This window comes from Gopherus evgoodei, chromosome 8 (genome assembly GCF_007399415.2).
Source record: "Gopherus evgoodei ecotype Sinaloan lineage chromosome 8, rGopEvg1_v1.p, whole genome shotgun sequence".
In the NCBI taxonomy this organism is placed as follows: domain Eukaryota; kingdom Metazoa; phylum Chordata; order Testudines; family Testudinidae; genus Gopherus; species Gopherus evgoodei.
Window position 1 is genome coordinate 80,834,862 of NC_044329.1, and position 20,588 is coordinate 80,855,449.

General features: G+C 39.8%; 1 protein-coding gene across 7 annotated transcripts in view; it reads right to left on the reverse strand.

Moving 5' to 3' along the window:
• Positions 1 to 731: 731 nt before the first annotated feature.
• Positions 732 to 20,588, reverse strand: part of LRRC8D (leucine rich repeat containing 8 VRAC subunit D) — an 86,083-nt gene continuing 66,226 nt past the window's right edge. For all 7 annotated transcript variants that reach the window (XM_030573069.1, XM_030573063.1, XM_030573070.1 and 4 more), the window contains one exon: positions 732 to 3,622. In XM_030573069.1, the coding sequence (XP_030428929.1) occupies positions 1,047 to 3,620 (2,574 nt within the window). In that variant the 5' untranslated portion in view covers positions 3,621 to 3,622 and the 3' untranslated portion in view covers positions 732 to 1,046. The remainder of the gene's footprint in view (positions 3,623 to 20,588) is intronic.

The following is a 20,588-nucleotide window of genomic DNA, read 5'->3' on the forward strand; positions in this document are numbered from 1 at the left end:
GCAATGATCAAGTGATCTCTCTCCTGCCATCCAGCCCCATCCTCTGACAAACAGAGGCTAGGGACACCATTCCTCACCCATCCTGGCTAATACCCATTTATGGACTTAACCATCAGGTGTTGTAAGACAAAACATTCATCAGTACTTATAGAGCACTGTGAGATTTCTGGATGGAAGGCTCTGGAGAGGAATAAAGCAGCAGTAGTGAAACCACTGTATCTTTATCTAAAAACCTTCCACCATCATCGTGCAAAACAATTCAAAATGACGAAGTTCAGTACTTGTCCTAGGGCCAATCCAACAGCTTAGTGGCAAGGATCTACATTTGACCATCTATCACCACTTCAGTTAGCAGTATCTGGGAGCACAGTGGGCAACACACATGCATTCTGAAATGGGGAAAGGCCTTTACTGCTTAGCAGAAGTAGCACTGTGTACAAAGGACTGGTGCTCTAGTACTGGTGGATTATGATGGGAATCTCATCCAAAAAATCAGGCTTTGTTGGAGAGGGATGTGGAGAGCCCTGCTCCCACAAGCAAATTGTACACCCCTTTGTAAAACAATTGGAAGTTTTGCTGCAGTTCACAACATCAAAGGGAGACATACATCCTCAGTAAGTGAGGCAGCAATGTATGAGGATTAAGTGCTTTTAGGATAATACTGTAGTAACTTACTTTTGCGCATTTTTTGGGGGGGGAAATAAAGTCCAGACATTAAAGAATAACTTATATAGTAAGAAAAAGGTCCTCAATTTAATCAATCACTTACTTTAAGCAGGCAAGCAATTTGTAAACATTCAAAAGCGGCAGCATCCAAATTACAATTTAAAAGAAAAAATTGAGATTAAGGATTTTTTCTTTCAAAAAAATTGGAAATGATCATTTAAAATGCTACAAACACTGAACACTCAGTTACATTACCTATCATCCTGCTAATGGTTCTTTCTTACAAAGATTCCAGTATTTCTAAAATTCATGATCTTGTAATAACTTGCACATTAGCATTTGCTGCTTGGAAGTCAGTTGCTTGGGAGTTACACCTGTATTTAAATCCCATTAGCAAAGGTAATGCTTGTGTCTTGATTCAATACTTCTTTAACTTCTGAAGGCAAAGTGTCAAAGAGGTGATCTTCCACAACAAGCCCGCTTTTCCTGAGAAGCCGACATTGTCCTAGCATAGCTGGTAGCCGATCTAAGCAGTTTCCCTTCAGTTCCAGGTGAGTTAGCTGCACGAGCTGACCAATTTTATCTGGGATTGAGGTAATACAGTTTTGCCCCAGACTCAAAGTCCTTAATTTCACACATTTAAACAACTGTTTTGGCAAAATATCCACTTTGTTTCCTGTGATATGCAAATGCTGCAGATTTTGAAGCAATCCAATTTCCACTGGAATTTCTGCAATTGAGTTATAGCTTACATCTAAGCATCTGAGTTTCTGTAAACTGAACACTGCGACTGGCAAAGATTCGAGTTTGTTATTGGAGAGATAAAGTGACTCCAAGTTCTTTACATGAGTAATGGAGGAAGGAATGTTGACTATTTTATTGTGCCACAACTTTAAGCAAGTAAGTCTTTTTAAATGCTGGAAGCTGATGACTTCTTCAATTGTGCGTATGCTATTTGATTTTAAATCCAGATCCTGTAAATTAGACAGACTGAAAATGGCATGTGGAATTCTCTCCAGTTCACAGTTCTGTAGTTCCAACTCAGCTACATTCATCATTTTCTTAAGGCTATTCAGTACCACAAGCTTGGTGCCATCATTGTGAATTATTAGTTTTGTTAGGTGCGGTGCCACATCTGTGATATTGGTGGGGACTTTGGTCAAATTGCTCTTCACATGGAGAATTTTAAGGTGTCTTAACTCTCTGAGAGATTCAAGCCCTATCATCTTATTATTTTCAGAATTCAAGTTGCCTATCAAGTATAACTCACGGAGATTTTTGAGCAAATACACCCAAGCAGGAATTTCTGCAACATCTGTGAATTTTACGTGAAGGCATCTCAAATTGTCACGGAGGAAGCTGAAAGCAGTCTGCTCAACCTTTGCAGGGCAATGACAGAGATGAAGCTCTTGAAGGTTAGTCATCTGGGAGATTTTAGCTGGGATTTTTGCTTCAGGAATCAGCTCAAGTTTCAGCACATCCAGGTCTGTCAGATCAAACACTGCATCAGGGACCCCTGATAGCATGAAGAGATGCAGCTCTTGTTTATCCTGTGCATTGCGGGAGACGTGCTGCCGAAGCTTTTCAAATGTCCACTCGTGGTTTAAACTAATTTCACGCAGCTTGTTTTCACTTACCTCTGACAAGAAGACACCAAATCTCTTTGAGTACAACTGGTCGTATTGATCTACCATGTGCAAAAGAAATGCAAAATCGTTTTTAACATCAGGAATATCACTGAAGCTGCTCTCTTCTCTGACCTTCTCAAAGGAATATTCTTTTAAGGGTATTCTAAACAACCAGAAGAGTGTGTACAGACAAACAAAACCATACACACAAATGAGAGAAATGTAGCTGATAAGCAGTTTTTTCAACATATAAGCCATATTGTGTGTGCACTCAAATTCCTTATAGCCAGTCAAATGCTCCACTTTTGGCTTGCAGTTGTGCTCAAAACTAATCTCATTTACAAAGTTAGCTGTATAGCAAAGAATAAATATGAATTTTACGGTCTTGATGACTGTCTGGACAACATAGAGTTTATAAATCAAGTCACTGTCCTCCACATGGGCTCGGAATTTTCGAACTTTTTCAAACAGGGCTTTGGCTTGTTCTCCATCTTTTTTATCTAAAATAGTCATGCTGGGAACCTCAATCACTGGCTTTTCAGCTGAAAACTTGAAGCCAGTCTTGGTTATCATGGGAGTACTAGCACTTGGGCTTCCTTCATCACTGCTAGTGGAAACGTGCTTTGGCAGGGATTGGGCACCTGTTAGTCTCTGTTTGTTCTCCTCAGAGTCCTCACATGCTGTTTCAGATAATGCTTTTGTAGTCCACGGGGATTCAAAACACTTTCCTAATATAGACACAAAATGTTCAATTTTTGAGCAAGTTTTGGGATATTTAAACCAAAAATTGCTACTGACCATTAAAATAATAGTATGTATGAGAGCAAGATAGGGAAAATACTTTGAATACCAAGGAAGAGCCAAATGATAGCACATCTGGTTAATAAATACATATTGCTGATAATCCAAATTGGTTTTTCGGCCTGAAGAATCCTGTTTCTCATTCTTCGGCTCCTGATTTGATACAGTAGATTGCAACTGAGAATAGGTAGTTCTGCTCAGTGGTATGTCTGGTGTTATTGTAGGTGCACTTTCAAAGGAAACTGTTCTCATTGCCATTTCTTTATCCTGATCAGTGGTTGCTTCAAATCCTGGTGTAACATCAGCATTCCCTGGTATGCTGGGTTGTGCTTTTGAATTTACAGCAGACTGCAATACTGGCAAGCAGACCACCTGATCTTTGGTCAGCTGCATGGTTCCAGCAAAGATGGCAACCATTAGCATAACAACAGCAAGATAATCCATAAATACATCCCACCATGGCTTCAGGATGCGATAAGTTGGCTGAATGTCATTAAGTGATGCAACTTCTGCCAGGGTAAACATTCCTGAAACAAAACAAAACATAAGTTACTATCATCTGTTGTTGACAGACTGGCAATTTTTTTTTCTATTGAACAGCGTAACATCACAAGACATATAGAATCTGAAAAAGTTTTCCACTGCTCTTTGTATTTTGTTGAATTGTATGCTCTTGTCCACCACCCCATAAAATGGAAGCTAGCCAGACAGGATCCTTTCAAGGGTGTACGGTGTCTCTAGAACAACAAAAACAACAACTTCTCTCTCTTTACTTACTGTCAAATTATATTTAGAGAGAGCCATCACTTAACAGGTTTGCACTGTACGATATAAATATCTGGACTGTTAAGAGCTGTAGTTGATATATTTTAAAAATGTGAATAGCAAATAGAATACACCTTGTGAAAACCAGTTTCTGTAAAAGTGATAGCACTATGCACTTTGAATATGTAAAGCACTCCATTAGTGTTAATTAAAAATATATTTTAAAACAGAAAGAATATACAACATTTTGCAAAACATTCTGCACTCTCTTATAACAATATGACAAAGCCTCTCATTTCCAATGCATTCAAATAAGCTTAAAAAAAAACCCACAATACATTTCTCTCCTTTGTTATCAGATCCTTTTCCTAAGGTACCATCAACTCACATCTTAGCAATGTTAATGTTTCAGCTATTATATACAAATTCTATACTAAAAGAGCTGCTTTCAATATTTTTATTTTATAGTAAGATATTCAAACTATTTAAAACAGTCTGGAAAATGGATAGAATCTTTCGTTTCTCAGTTAATGAAAATAAAAGACAATTATCTGGAACTCAGTTTATATAGCTGTCATAAACAGATAGTTAAGGGTTAACGTCTCTTTTACCTGTAAAGGGTTAAGAAGCTCAGTAAACCTGGCTGACACCTGACTAGAGGACCAATAGGGGGACAAGATACTTTCAAATCTTGGCGGAGGGAAGTCTTTGTTTGTGCTTTTTGTTTTGGGGGTTGTTCGCTCTTGGGACTAAGAGGGACCAGACGTACATCCAGGCTCTCCACATCTTTCTGAATCAGTCTTTCATGTTTCAAAATTGTAAGTAATAGCCAGGCAAGGTGGATTAGTCTTATGTTTGTTTTCTCAACTTGTGAATGTTTCTTTTTGCTGGAAGGATTTTTACCTCTGTTTACTGTAACTTTGAATCTAAGGCTAGTGCGGGGTGTCCCTCTGCTCTATATGAATCTGAGTACCCTGTAAAGCATTTTCCATCCTGATTTTACGAGATAATTTTTTACCTTTTCTTTCTTTAATTAAAAGCTTTCTTTTTAAGAATCTGATTGATTTTTCCTTGTTTTAAGATCCATGGGGTTGGGTCTGAACTCACCAGGGATTGGTGGGGGGAAAGGAGGGGGACGGTTAATTCCTCCTTGTTTTAAGATCCAAGGAGTTTGGATCTGTGTGAAGCCTCTCAAGGCAACCCAGGGAGGGGAAAGTCTGGGGAGAACGGAGGGGGGATGGTTAATTTCTCCTTGTTTTAAGATTCAAGGGGTTTGGATCTGTGTTTCCCAGGGAAAGTTTTGGGGGAACAGGAAGTGTGCCAGACACTGAATTTCTGGCTGGTGGCAGGGTACCAGATCTAAGCTAGTAATTAAGCTTAGAAGTGTTCATGCAGGTCCCCCACATTTGCACTCTAAAGTTCAAAGTAAGGAAAAAACCTTGACAATAGCAAACTAGTCTTCCAATTAAATTTTATCCATTGCTACCTTGAACTGTAAATCTGATTTGAATTCCCACCCAATCTCTGTTGCAGCATAGTTTACTGCCCATTCAATAGATGTTTCCTTTTATTATTATGAAGTCTGGAGGGCTGAACCCATCTGATTAAAGAATAAACTTCCCTTACAACCAGGATGTGGTAAAAACACCAGTTTAACTGTTATATTCATGATTAAAATTTGTAATTTCATCTGTAATTATGTAGTGCATGTGTCCCGTGCATCACATATACCCACACAAGCGGCGGGGGGGTGGGGGGGGAGAGGAGGGGAAGGGAAATCTGTATCACATACAGTCAGTTTAACATAGTAGGAGTAAAAACTAACAGGAGTACTTGTGGCACCTTACAGACTAACAAACTTATTTCAGTATAAGCTTTTGTGGGCTACAGCTCACTTCTTCGAATGCATAGGAGTAGCTAATGGTGAGAATGGCCCATCAGGATACTAGGAGAATCCAAAGCAGACAGGCCTAGGATGGATCAGCTGGGTTAATTATTTCAACTGTGTGGCAGTTCAGATCTACGCAGAAGTACACCACAGTTTGCTGTTTGTTACTTAGGAAGTACAGTCACAAGTGCACGTGCACAGCATGGGATCACTTGGTTATTTCTAATCCATATTTCTTCATACTTGTCAAGTAAGCTTGGACAGAGTCTATAGCAGACACTGAATATTTACAGGCCAAATAGTGCAATTAATAGTTGCCTCTTGCTCATATCTGTGCATATCTTCTTGAGTGCAGAACTCAAGAACTGGCCACATTCCATTTGGCCAACTTCTTATATAAATAGAGTTCACCTTTAGGCTGAGAATGAGCATGAGACATTTCAGCCAAAGCCAAATTTTAGTCAGAAAGTTATAGGCACCTGAAAATAGGAGCCCAGAACAGAAGAATCAGAGCCATCATGCTGCTACAACTACCTACACTGTAGCTACAACACAAAAGCCATGGCCCACATCATCACCTCCTGTGACGAAACTCGCAGGAAGCAGCTTTGAGGGAGGCAGTCTTCCATGAGGATCTGTACGAGCGGATGAGGACAGCATGTTCCTTTCTCCCTCCCTCCGTCAAAACAAGGTGTAGGGGCCACTCACAAACCTGGTGGATATGGTCATTTGCTTAGAGACCCAGTACCTCCAGACTGATGCTGGCCTTCATTGACGCCATCCACTCAATGTGGCTCCACTGGAGCCATTTTACCAGGGATTCCTGCGCCCACGATTACTCTGGGGGAATCCCAAAGCGAACAGCCTCCACAGTAAAGACAATACGTCCCCAGGCTGGAAAGGCCCACTACCGCTTCAGCTGGAGTCAATGACAAAACTCCTATTGACTTCAATGGGACTAGAACCAGACATCATATGTTAGTCATTTGTAATGTATGCAGACAGATAAACATATAATGATCCTCCCCCACCCCTCAGGACTGAGGTCATAGGTGGCAAAATGGCTATCCCACCCAGCGTGGGAAAGGAAAATAATATTAATAATATTTTTTCCTGTACAGATCTTTCAAAGGGGCTTTGAAATGAGGCTTCTGATGGTCTCAGATACTTTCTGCAAGGTCTGGTCTACACCAGAATTTTAATAAAATTTCTCCACCAATGAACAGTTGCAGTGGTGAGACAGCTAGCAAAGACAGGTCACCAACAGCTACTGGCATTTTGCCCATTGTCAGCTAGATCTATGCTGAGCATGGTCAGCCGACGCAGTAGCCAGAGAACTAGCTGCAAGTCTGTTCTACCGTTCCCACCACTATACTACTGCTACTGGTGGTAGTACAATAGCAGCATCTTTCTCAAAAACTTCCTTATGTAGACACAGGGTAACTGTGCAGAAAGTGGTTTCATTCAGTCTACACTAGCAGAAGCCATTTTCAGTTCAGGGGAACCTATTCCTAAAACCACTGCCACCAAGGGCTTAATTTCACAGTGTAGAAAGAATGCCATGAGAACATTTGTATAACACTGAAAACTGGCCACCATCAGCAAGTTAAAAGTCATCCAGTGGGCTGGGAAAGAAATGTGCAAAATAGAGAAAGAGCACAAGAGTTCAAGTGGTTGTTGATTTTTTTTATTTAATAATCTATTGCAGACTTTGTCCTACACACAAAATTATTCAAAAGTTTCAGTAAACTTGATAGTTGCTGTAATCCTCTTACTGTAGGCTGCAGCCAGTGTGATGTAACAAGAGCTTTACACAAGAACAGCATTCAGCTCTCTGAACAGGTCTTTTCTTTCAAGTGACTGAAGCTCACAGAAGAACTGTTCTTTCAACAGAGATCAGCAGTTATGAAACATGGAAAATGATGTTGTTTTACAATCTAAAATTCAGCATGGCATAAAAAGAGAGGTAGACTGTTTCTAGCTAGTATCGTTGGGTCTATGAACTGAAAACCAGCTCTCCTTTCCCTTTTAGGCATTCTGAGTTAAAAACAAAAAAAACAAAAAGGTCCACACAGTTCATAAGTCACATTCTGACAAGCTGCAAGTGAATTTGATATACTCCATCCACAACAAGTCCTTAATCTTCTCAATTTCACTGAACTAATAGCCATAAAAATTGAATTCATGCTTCAATGTTAATTTTTCACATTCCATCTATTTCGGATTTGGAGGACCTGAGACTTAAATTGAAGACAGGACAACAAGTTTGCCACAGTTTTTATGATTATTTTACTAAAAAGGACAGCTCTAAGTATTTACACAGTTTTAACATGTTTTTTGTTCCATAGTTTGCAATACACTTTCATAAACTGGAAACCAATTTCTTTCACAACCATTTTTCATCTTTATTTTGGGGACAGGGATTAGGATTGATGGGAAGGCAGAAACTGAATTACTCCTGTAAGTCTAATGTAGGAATATCAGACTCATTCTGCATTGGGGGACAAACTATGGTTTAAATTTGGATCTGTGGCCTGGAGTTAGAAAACCAGGGCCATAAACAACACTTTGACTATAGCAGGCTCCCTGTTGAAGTCAACGGGAGTTCTGTGCAAAGATCCAGGGCAGCCTATTCTGTAGGTTGGCATCTTAGAACCTTGGAGAACACATACTATTCCATTGGAAAGCCAAGCAACTGATTTCCTGTGGTAAAAAAACCCATCTCCTTCTAGCCCTTGTGGTTCATCAGGCACTGAATGGTAAATAGGCCTCCAGTCTCCCAGTCGAAGCACTGCTTTTTTCACACCCTAGTCCAGGACTGAAACTAGAAAGTCCTGGTCCCTGAAGATGCTTTTCAGTGATTTCCATTCCCTAACACAGAGTTTAGAGGGCAGACACTTAGTTTAAGACAGTGTGGTTCAGTTCAGTTTTGATGTAAAACTAGTCATTTCAATTATCGCTATTACAACATGACAGCTTAACACTACATAAATAACAGGAATACACAAGAAAGCTATCTACAGGAAATCCTTGTATTTTGATGAATAACCTCCTCTCCTTATTTAAACCTTCCAACAAAAATCATTGATTTAGCCAATCTAAGTAGTCAAGATGATAGAATTTTATCTTAGTCTCTCTTTGGATCATTATTTATTAGCAATGCCATGTCCCAAATCAGAACGCAATTTTCTGTGAGAATTCTCTCTTCTTCAGATAAATTATGGTTAGCTTGGTTAGGAACCTCAGTTTTACTCTCACCTCCTCCTAAAATCTTAGAAAGAACCTTCAAAGTCCTGGCAACATGAGTGCACCAACTCCCCTTTCATTGTGAAGGTGACTTGGGAGGTCTAAAATTAAAAATATTTTAAATTTATTCTATTATATAGGTAGATATCAGGGAAGTTTAATGATTCTTAAAAGCTCCAACCTAATCTGAGTATAATGTATCTGTACTTTTATTGAAAAAGGAAATATTCTCCATAAAGTCTCAGTTTCTCTTAGATGCGATTGTAAAAAACCATAAATTACTTGCAGTTAAAACAATCAGCGCAGAATGAGAACCGCTGGCAATTACATCTGCACAGACAGAGGGATAATACTACTGATCTAAATTACAGGCTTCAAATAATTCAACAACTGTAACCATTATTACATAAATTGTGTTGCCTGCCCAATTAAATCCCCTTTAATTAGTTTTTGAAAAGTAAGTATTAGCACAGCCCCTGGGAGACGTGATTAACAGCTCAGGAGTTTCATTGGCAGACCTCAGAAAGCAACTACTCAAACAAACAGCGAGTGGACATGTTGGGATATTTCTTACTGGGTCACAAATTAAACTATTCTATTTGTAAATAAGATCAGTGTAAAATCTAAAGGAATCATTGGAATAGGAAGCAGCATCTTGATTTGCATTCTTTATGTTTATTTACATCACACTGCTTCCTGTACTCACTGTTCAAAATTCATCTGGCTGTCTCTGTAAAAACAGGAGTATCTGAGAGTTACAGGCCCTATTTGATAAACCATTTCATGTTTTCATTAATTTCACAGAGAGTCGAGGGCGGGGGGAAGAGATAAACAAACAAAAACAACCCCACCCATTTTATTTTCAGGTTCCCAACAACTAAGATGAGCCCACTTGTCTTTGTACCCCTCTGAAAATGGAAAGATGACTTCATCAACGTCATTCACTGGAGTTGATCTAATATTTCTGCCAAAATTTTTCCAACAAAAAAAATGCCTGTTTGAACTAGATGAATTTTTTCCCCCACACAGAAAGTTCACTCAGCTCTCACACACTCTCTCTCACTCACTCATTCACACACACATTATTCCCCTCTCTCCCTCCTCTTTTTTTTGGACCAGCGCTAGCGATTAACCATCACTTTCAGAAAGGTAAGATAGTCCCAATATATTTATTCTTAGCTCATATGGAAGTCTTTCCATGCCTCTCTGATCATTGCACTGATGTTCTCTAGGGTTTTCTGTTTGTGTTATACCCTATAGAAGATGGGGTGACTAGAAGTGACCTTAATATAGTGGATGATGAGCTTGATACTTGCAGTGTCTTGCTAGTGTATAAGGGATTACAGTTGTTCCACGCTTCCTAAGAGAGATCTCAGAGAACGGTATTGAGAAGATCTTCTCTTCTTCCCTAGAAACCTAATGCAAGGGGCCAGAGGACCTGGGAGAGATTATGACGCATTATGGGACCCAGTGGCACCATCACACAGATGACATTTACCTCTATGCCTCATTTTCACCAAACCTGGATTATAGGGTTACTGAACCTAGTGGAAGTTCAAATCTGGATGGGAGAAAACTTCCTGAAGTTTCACCTAGACAAAGCATAATCAATGCTAGAAGACAGATTCATTTCAGAGGAGACTGTGCCTCAAACTTTACTTGGGTGTGTAGCATCACCCTTTCCTAGCATGGTTTAAAGTCTTCTGTCCCATTGGATCACTCACTGCTTCTAGTTACTCTCAGAAGAAGTGGAAACCTACCAGTATTGCCTCTCATTTCAAGAGAAATAGGATGGATAAATAGTTATAAGCACATGACAATTGTGTTTTGCTACCTATTCCATTCCAGGTACAATTCAAAGTTCTGACAACAATTATCTTTGTCAGTGACATACAAATCAAAACTGATAATTCAGCAAAGTGCAGATTTCTATGCTGAGTGCTCCTACTCATCAGGTCTTGGGGAGAACTCAACACAGAAATATATATATAGATAGACAGATTTTAAATAACTATTTTAAATGTTTCTCAGTTCTGCTTTTTGATACTTCTTGTGTGACTGATTTAACAAAATAAGCATATGTCCCTCACTTCTCACATTTATCTCCAGACTTCTTCTCCTTGTCCAGAGCTATTCCGCCCCCAACAATCTTCTATTCATTGAACCTGCAGACGCGGCAGGTAAACAAACGGGCCCTGCCCGCCAGGTGCTTTCCCTGAACAAGCAGCGGACCGGCTTCGAGAAGCACTCTTCTAGACTGAGCGCTGAGTCCCAGTAGGTAGATAGAAAGATTAACCTAAATAATCTATACAGAAGCCTGTGGAACCCCATAAAATTGGGTCCCTAATCCATGAACTACTGGAACTCATTTACAAAACTTTTCTTAAACATTATGTGAATATTGTGTCTCGTACTATAAAATTAGAATTTATAATCCCTATTCCCTACCTTTAGATAGGTTTTTTCCTTAAAAAGCATTTTATAAAAAAGTCCGATTTAAATAAAAAAAATCTGATTTTTTTTAAATCATTGATTTTTATCCACCCTGCATACCACTCACTTAATTAATAATTGCTTGAAAGTATTGATACATAAATCAACCATGACACAGATGTGTGTCTAATCAGTGCTGCTGATGCTTAGAACAGCAAAATTATTTCTCACGCCAGAGAGGAATGTTACAGGCCCCCTTCCTCCTCCACCCACCAAAAGAAGTTTCCTAACATTTCTGTTCATCCTAGTCCAAAACAGGCTTCAGTGGGAGCTGCAGGTGCTCAGCACCTCCCAGGTTTTGGTCCGTTAGGGTTAAACTATGTGACAATGTTCTTTTGATTTATGAACAACATTTCAGAGAGAGACTATGAGCCTGATTCTCAGTTACACTGAGGTCCCTTTATGCTGGTCTAACTGTCACTCTCTCTGCCATCTCCCCAGTCGCAGCAACAAATCAAGGGAATGTCAGACCAGATAGGCAGCATACATCTAAAAGAGTGACCCCTTCACATGGGGAGAGCTGTACAACCAGAGGTAAATGAGGCAGGGTTTCAAATAGTATTCTAATTGCAATTGCCATGTGCACGCATGCCTCTGTATCTTTGGCCCTCTCTCATCCCCAGTTGGGTCATAAAAGGTGCCAAGGCAGTAGGAGGTGGAGAATACGAATCTGAGTAGGAAGAAAGCAGAAGCTTTGAATAACAGGAGCATAAATGAGCTGAAAGCCTAAGCAGAGGTCACAAGGGTACAGCTGCAGGAAGCCAATAAATGAGGTCATGAAGAACAAAGAAAAAAGTAGAGATTGAGGTTCATTAACATGACTCTCAACAGTAGTTTCATACTAGTCAGTGTTCACTGTTTCCATTCAAGCACAAACACAACAGCTAATCAAGAGAGGATAATAAAGAGTAGAGAGGGGAGGGAGCGGAAAGCATTTCCTGTTGCAGTGTTATAACTCATGAGGTATATACCCACAGCATTAACACTGTCTTTACTGCAGACTCTCATGGCTTTGCTAAATGCTATTAATTATGATAGCACCTAGCAGCTCCAGTCACAGGCCTCTATTGTGCTGTACAAGCACAGAACAAAAGCTGGCCCTTGCCCCAAAAAGCTTACAATCTAAATAGGAGCTTAGAGTCAGTGTTTACATGCTTTACATGCATCTGATGAAGTAGGTATTAACCTACGAAAGCTCATGCTCCAAAACCTCTGTTAGTCTATAAGGTGCCACAGGATTCTTTGATGCTATACATGCTTTAAATAAGTATGAGCCACACCACCTAGGAAAGAAGGACACACAAGGATCTTTAGGACCCTAATCCCTGATGTGTTTGCTGAATCTACTTTTATTTTCAGCCCATGTGGTCATGACAGCCCAATAGCCGGAAAAGTCTTTTTGACCTCTCTCCTCTATTCAAAATGTGTGTGTGTACATACGCAGAGACTGGAGGATCCAGTCAGTAGCAGATACCTCTGACCTCATCCCTGCCTGCCCTTATCATACAAGGAAGCCATCCAGAACATGGCCTATGTCAAATAGAGGGTGCAGATCCCTGTTGCCCCTCCCCCCCACATACTGCTGAACACCATTGGTTTTATTGCCAGAAGACCCTCTGAATCTGGACTGTTTTGTTGGGAGGTGGAGAGGGGGTGGAAGGGAATCTGTTTTTGTTTTTAAACTTACTAGATTTTTTCTCTTACAAATATAACAACATGTTCTTTCTAGCAGAGAATGTGTTGTACCTACATTGACCAAGCACAATAACTGTTGGGTGCACTAGGTGTGCTTTATTCCCAGTACTCATGAATAAATAAAATACACTTTCACTATACATATGCCTAGAGACTGTATTTTTATCTTGCAATTCTGCTGACATGCACAGACCACTAACTGTTTTATGATCTACTTCCTCAAAAACTTGCACAAAATGGTGAAGTAAAACAAGAAGAAGAAAACTGCTCTGACAGACTTGCTCTCTTCTAGGTCTGCAGCCTCCTTGCTCACTAAACCCTGCTTTAAAAAACAACTCCCTTATCTCCCTTATCCCTGCCAACTCCCTTATCCCTGCCAATATGTTTCACAATGGCCCATCACACAATTGGTGCTGGCAAATGAGCCATTCAGAACACAGGTAATGGTGATCTTATACTACAGAAGTAACATTAGCATTCAGAGTATTTTCCTCAGCAATTTTCAAACTTTGTGTGTTTATGTTTGGGGGTTACTTGCTGTGTTTGTCTGTCTGTCTGTTTGAAGGACCCTGTGCTGTGGCCAGCACTTGGAAGCTGTGAGCTTCTAAACAAGGTTTGAAATCTAGAAGCCTCTGTTCATTGGCTGAGGTTTAGTCAGGGGGCAGGGCTATCAGGAAGGCCAGGGCTTTATAAAGCAGTGAGTCAGCGACCAGGGAGCTTTGCGAATAGGGGCCGCTAACAGGGAGTTTTGAAAGGGAGTGGGAAGGGGGCAAGGTACACTTGCCATTCTTAAAAACCTTTAAACTAAACTATTATCAAAACTTCTTGATTTAAACAAAACCCCCTCTCATTAACCTAACTAGCTGTAGGAGAGAATGCAGGCAGAAGCTCAGCAGCAGAGTGGGTGCTATCCTGTTTATTGTGCTCAATGTAGCATGTATGATTACCTGTCCTTTGGGTGAGTGGCATATGTGTGTTTTTGGTCCAAGTCGCTCCTGGCCCTCAGAGACCGCGTATGGGCTTTGGAGTCCAGAGTGGCGGAACTGGAGGAGCTAAGAGAGGCAAGTTGATGAGGCTTTCCGGGACACTGTAGATTTGTCCCACCTCCGGTCAGATAGCCTCTGTGCTGTTGAGGAGAATGAAAGGCCCAGGGAAGCAGAGCAGTTAATGAGAGCAGAGGGAAACCTTCCCATAGTTGGGACCCTCCTTCCCGATGATGTTGGGCATCCTCTCCAGGAGAGGGAACTCCAGTCATTAGGAAAAGTCAAGTGTTAGTAATGGGACATTTGATCATTAGAAACAGATAGCTGGGTTTGCGATCACCAGGAGAACCGTATGGTAACTTGCCTGCCTGGTGCAAAGGTTGAGGATCTCTGGAGGCATCTAGACAGACTTACGTGTAGTGCTGGGGAGGAACTGGTGGTCATGGTACATGTAGGTACCAATGACATAGGGAAGGGTAGGAGAGATGTCCTAGAGGCCAAATTTAGGCTGCTAGGACAGAGACTGAAATCCAGGACCTCTATGGTGGCATTCTCAGAAATGCCTCCAGTTCCACACGGAGGGCCAGGTAGGCAGGCAGAACTTCAGAGTCTCAATGCATGGATGAGACGATGGTTTAGGGAGGAGAAGTTTAGATTTATTAGGAATGAGGGAAGCTTTTGGGATGGGGGAGCCTATACAGGAAAGATGGGCTCCACCTAAACCAGAGTGGATCCAGACTGATGGCACTTAACACTAAAAAGGTTGCAGAGCAGTTTTTAAACTAAGAGATGGGGGAAAGCCAGTTGCTGCAGAGGAGCATGTGGATCGGACAGAGACTTCTCTTAGAGGAGAATCAATTGATAGAGATTCTCTAGGTTTTAGTCAGGAGGAGAGGACGGATGCCTTACTAATCTATTAGAGTTCTTTGAAGGGGTCAAACACGTGGACAAGTGGGATCCAGTGGACATAGTGTACTTAGATTTCCAGAAAGTCTTTGACAAAGTCCCTCACCAAAGGCTCTTAAGTAAATTAAGTTGTCATGGGATAAGAGAGAAGATCCTTTCATGGACTGAGAACTGGTTAAAAGACAGGGAACAAAGGGTAGGAATAAATGGTAAATTTTCAGAATGGAGAATGGTAACTAGTAGTGTTTCCCAAGGGTCAGTCCTAGGACCAATCCTATTCAACTTATTCATAAATGATCTGGACAAAGGGGTAAACAGTGAAGTGGCAAAGTTTGCAGACGATACTAAACTGCTCAAGATAGTTAAGATCAAAGCAGACTGTGAAGAACTTAAAAAAGATCTCACAAAACTAAGTGATTGGGCAACAAAATGGCAAATGAAATTTAATGTGGATAAATGTAAAGTAATGCACATTGGAAAAAATAACCCCAACTATACATACAATATGATAGGGGCTACTTTAGCTACAACTAATCAGGAAAGAGATCTTGGAGTCATCATGGATAGGTCTCTGAAGACATCCACTCAGTGTGCAGCGGCAGTCAAAAAAGCAAACAGGATGTGAGGAATCATTAAAAAAGGGGGATAGAAAATAAGACGGAGAATATCTTTTTGCCGTTATATAAATCCATGGTGTGCCCACATCTTGAATACTGTGTACAGATGTGGTCTCCTCATCTCAAAAAAGATATACTAGCATTAGAAAAGATTCAGAGAAGGGCAACTAAAATGAGTAGGGATTTGGAACGGGTCCCATATGAGGAGAGATTAAAGAGGCTAGAACGTTTCAGCTTGGAAAAGAGGAGTCTAAGGGGGAATACGATAGAGGTATATAAAATCATGAGTGGTGTGGAGAAAGTGAATAAGGAAAAGTTATTTACTTGTTCCCATTATATAAGAACTAGGAGCCACCAAATGAAATTAATGGGCAGCAGGTTTAAAACAAATAAAAGAAAATTCTTCTTCACACTGCGCACAATCTGTGGAACTCTTGCCTGAGGAGTTTGTGAAGGCTAGGACTATAACAGTTTAAAAGAGAACTAGACAAATTCATGGAAGTTAAGTCCATTAATGGCTATTAGCCAGGATGGGGAAGGACTGGTGTCCCTAGCCTGTGTTTGTCAGAGGGTGGAGATGGATGGCAGGAGAGAGATCACTTGATCATTACCTGTTAGGTTCACTCCCTCTGGGGCATCTGGCATTGGCCACTGTTGGCAGGTAGGATACTGGGCTGGATGGACCTTTGGCCTGACCCAGTATGGCCATCTTATGTTTAACTTGAGATCCCACTGAATTGGAAAGTTGAAGTTAGTAGAGGCAGCAGTAAACCTTTATATTCTGGTTTTGCCCAAAGGCCCTAAATGGGATTATGGCTTTATTATGCTGGGTGCGCACAAACCAGACAATCCTTGCTCTAGAGAGTTTACAATCTAAAAATGATCATCTGTTAGGCATTGCTGCTGCTTGCTGCTGTACAAGACAAAAAGACAGACAGGATTTATCACAGACTACAATAGAAAAAAGCTGTAGGATAACATATTATATGCTTAATCACTCTAATTCAACCTTCTTCTAGGCAGTCATCCTTGAAGAGGATTAGCAAAGTGTCTTTGTAAATCCCCGTACAGCCACACTCTGTCCACTGCTTTTAGGATGATCCTTATCTCCAAAATAAGTCACACAGAAACGAACAAACTCTACATTCTTTAAAACTACCTTTTCTAGTCAGGTTTGTTCTAACAGTTAATGAAGCATTCTAAATATTTGTTTTAGTTCAGATCATGAAAAAATAAGCCATATGGATGCAGGGAGAAGAAATCTTATTTAACCTCACTTCCAGACAGACTCTCATTCCCCCTAGCATTAAATCCAGTTTGATGTACTACCCAGCTGTGACTGAAAAGCAGGAAACAGACGCCTGCAGAATTTCCCCATGGGTACTGCTAGACTTGTTCCAGATTCCTATCGCTAGAGTCATGATTATCAAAGCCGTAACTTGATGCACTAAAAAAAACCCAAACCTTTCCAACAGGCATTGTCAGAGGTACCCACTATTGCTCTATTTCACTGTCTGGCTTTTACAACCAATATGGAGTCTATTTAGCCAGCCAGGCAAAGAATCAACTCAGAGATAGAACATTTACTTTTTTCCCCAGGCCTCACTCCTCCAGTAATATGTTTTTCATTTGAATTTGTTCCTGCAAGTTCTTTCCACACTATTTAAGACAGTAGAATAATAGTTTCCCAAGTTCTCAAGCAACATAAAGAAGATCTGTCCCTCTCTTCAGAGGAAAACAAATTAAATCAGTTTTTTATTTCAACGTGTAATCAAAAGAAATACAATCTTCATATATACAAACAAGCCAAAGTAAGACTACTTTCTTTATAATCTCCAAGTTAAAAAAATAATAGACACGAGATAACAATGCAGCAGTAGCATCATACCTGAATAACTAGGACAAGAACCTATTTTCCAGCTTTGTCTCCCACGAAGCATCATTTTGCCAACATGCTCAAATTTTTAAAGGGAAATAAGATACATAAATGTAGAAGTCTTGACTTAAAGTACATTGATAAAATGCCACAAATTTCATTTTAGTCTGCCCTCAACTATAGGCATTGAGAAAGGCTTCAGAAAGAGGTGAGATCTTATGCTCAAATGTATTTGTGTACTAACACAACAGGACAATGTTAAAATCTGAGACTTAGCCTTCATCTGAATTTTCCATTTTTTCTTTAATGTTATTTTAATTATGTTTCTGTATCTCAGTTTATCTTGGGCCAAATTGTTGCCTGTCTCAGACATGAATGCAGGCGAATAAGGGCCATAAAGTTAATAGATTATAAGGCCAGATCATCTAGGCTGACCTTGTGCATAACACATGACATAGGACTTCATTGAATTAGTTCTTGTTTGAATAGGAGCATCTCTTTTAGAAAAACATCCCATCTTTATTTTAAAATTTCTAGTGATGGAGAATCCACTACAACCCTTGGTAAATTGTTCCAATTATTAATTACCCTCACTGTTAAAGACTTGCACCTTATTTCTTGTCAGAATTAGTCTAGCTTCAATTTCCTGCCATTGGATCTTTTTATACCTTTGTCTGTAAGACTGAAGAGTCCTCTATTATCAAACTCTTGTTTCCCCATGTAGGTATCATTACAGACTGTGATCAAGTCATCCCTTTACTTTTTCTTTATTAAACTAAACAGATTCTGCTCCTGGAGATTATCACTATAAGGCAGGGGTTGGCAACCTTTCAGAAGTGGAGTGCTGAATCTTCATTTATTCACTCTAATTTAAGGTTTCGCGTGCCAGTAATACATTTTAATGTTTTTAGAAGGTCTCTTTCTATAAGTCTATAATATATAACAAAAATATTGTTGTATGTAAAGTGAATAAGGTTTTTAAAATGTTTAAGAAATTTCATTTAAAATTAAATTAAAATGCAGAGTACCCCGGACCAGTGGCCAGGACATGTTTTCCCAAATCCTAAATAATTCTTGTGGCTCTTCTCTGACCCCTTAACTCACTTGCACCAGCTACCTACATCCTAGGTAACAGTGTAGGGAGGAGAGAAACCTCTTCTGGGCTGCTATGTTTTCCCTCTCTACAAGTGTGTGAAGAGCCTTATTCCAATCCCCCAATGCACCAGCCAGTGTAGCTATACCAAGTATAGTCCTGACACGGGATACTCCTCCTCCCTTCCCACTCTCACCTCTCTTTGAACAAGATGGAATATCAAAGGCACACTGTGATTCTAAGAGTAGCAACCCTGGAGGCTATTGCTAAATTAATTTGAAAGTTATGCCAAGCTTTTGACACCTCCTCCTGCCCTCCCCCAAAATAAAGGGAGGATGGATACAAAGTATCAACCTATGTGAAAATATAACATCCTATTTTAAACTAGGATACACTGATTTACTTATAAATTATAGACTGTCACTATTTTAGTATGGATCTAATCTAGAATTCATATTAAGACAGCTAGCCAATGCATCAATTACTTCCTTATTTTACTGTTATTACAGATGCACAATATGAACTAGTACTTGCAAATGTGGGTACACAAAACTTTTATACATGATTAAATTCCTATAGACATTCATTGTAAAAATTTGTCTTGTCTAGCAAGACAAACCAAAACAATGACAAAATACTCTGATTAACTATAATTTTGCAACATCTCCTTTCTCTGTGGCTGAGAACTTGCACACCAAATTATGACTCAAATAAATTTTCATAGGAGCAGATTTCTCAAACCCCAGAAAGCAATAACTGGTATAATCTCTAGACTCAGGAGAGCAAGACAGCAACACCGATCTAATTCTACACTACTCAATGGCTAGTTACATCACCACTATTTTATTTAATCTAAGATGAAGTCACCAAACTGTTTTGTATGATCAAGATCTGGTGAGATTATTTATCCAAGTCTTTAACTGGGTAATGATTTAAGTGGCGTTTCTTACTGTGCAGTTCTACTTCACAAATAACTTGTTAAAAGTAACACAGTGGAATTTCCCATTTTATTGTGTTTTATTATTTCCATACATGCACAGTTTACTAACTGCCAGTCCTTTAAACTCTCCCTGGGATCTGAAAGTCAAGCTGGGTGCTTTCCTTATGCATCTACACCAGTGGTAAAGGTTCATTGGCTAAATCAGACCTTCAACTGACATCTGTGCAATCACATCTTGCTGGGGATTTGCACAAATGTAACGGATTGAAACTTAAAAACAGGTTTGCTGACAATGCAAGAAAACTAACAGAATCCAGTTCATTGTCTCTTAACTGTGTTGGCTCTGCAGAAGCAACAGTAAAGACTAATTTTGATCACTAAAGTGAGAAGATGGGAAATGTTCACATACAAAGAGCAAATATGAGTAATAAAGTGGCTTTAAAAAAATCGCAACACTTTAATGAAGGTAAAGTCCAGGAGGATTAGACAGTAGAATCACATTCATACAAATAAAAGCAAATAAGGCAATTGTGGTTTAACTACACCTCTACCCTGATATAACGCCGTCCTTGGGAGCCAAAATATCTTACTGCATTATAAGTGAAACCGCATTATATCAAACTTGCTTTGATGTGGCGGAGCATGCAGCCCTGCCCCACCGGAGCTCCGCTTTACCGTGTTATATCCGAATTCGTGTTATATCAGGTCGTGTTATCTCAAGGTACAGGTGTATTAAAAACTCTTTACTGCCTCCAGTGAATAAACTAACTCACTTGATGACCGGGCTCTCATGATGAAAGCTAGTTTCCAGTCACATAAAACTACGTCTTCCTAACGATTAGCTGTTTACACATGGTTGTGATTTGAAAACAGAACCAGGATAAATATTTTTTCAATATAATTTATTAGAAATCAAAATTAAAGCAATGTAGTGTTCCAAAAGCTTATTTGGGACAGTGTAAACAAAGTGATATGGATAATGGAAGAAGCT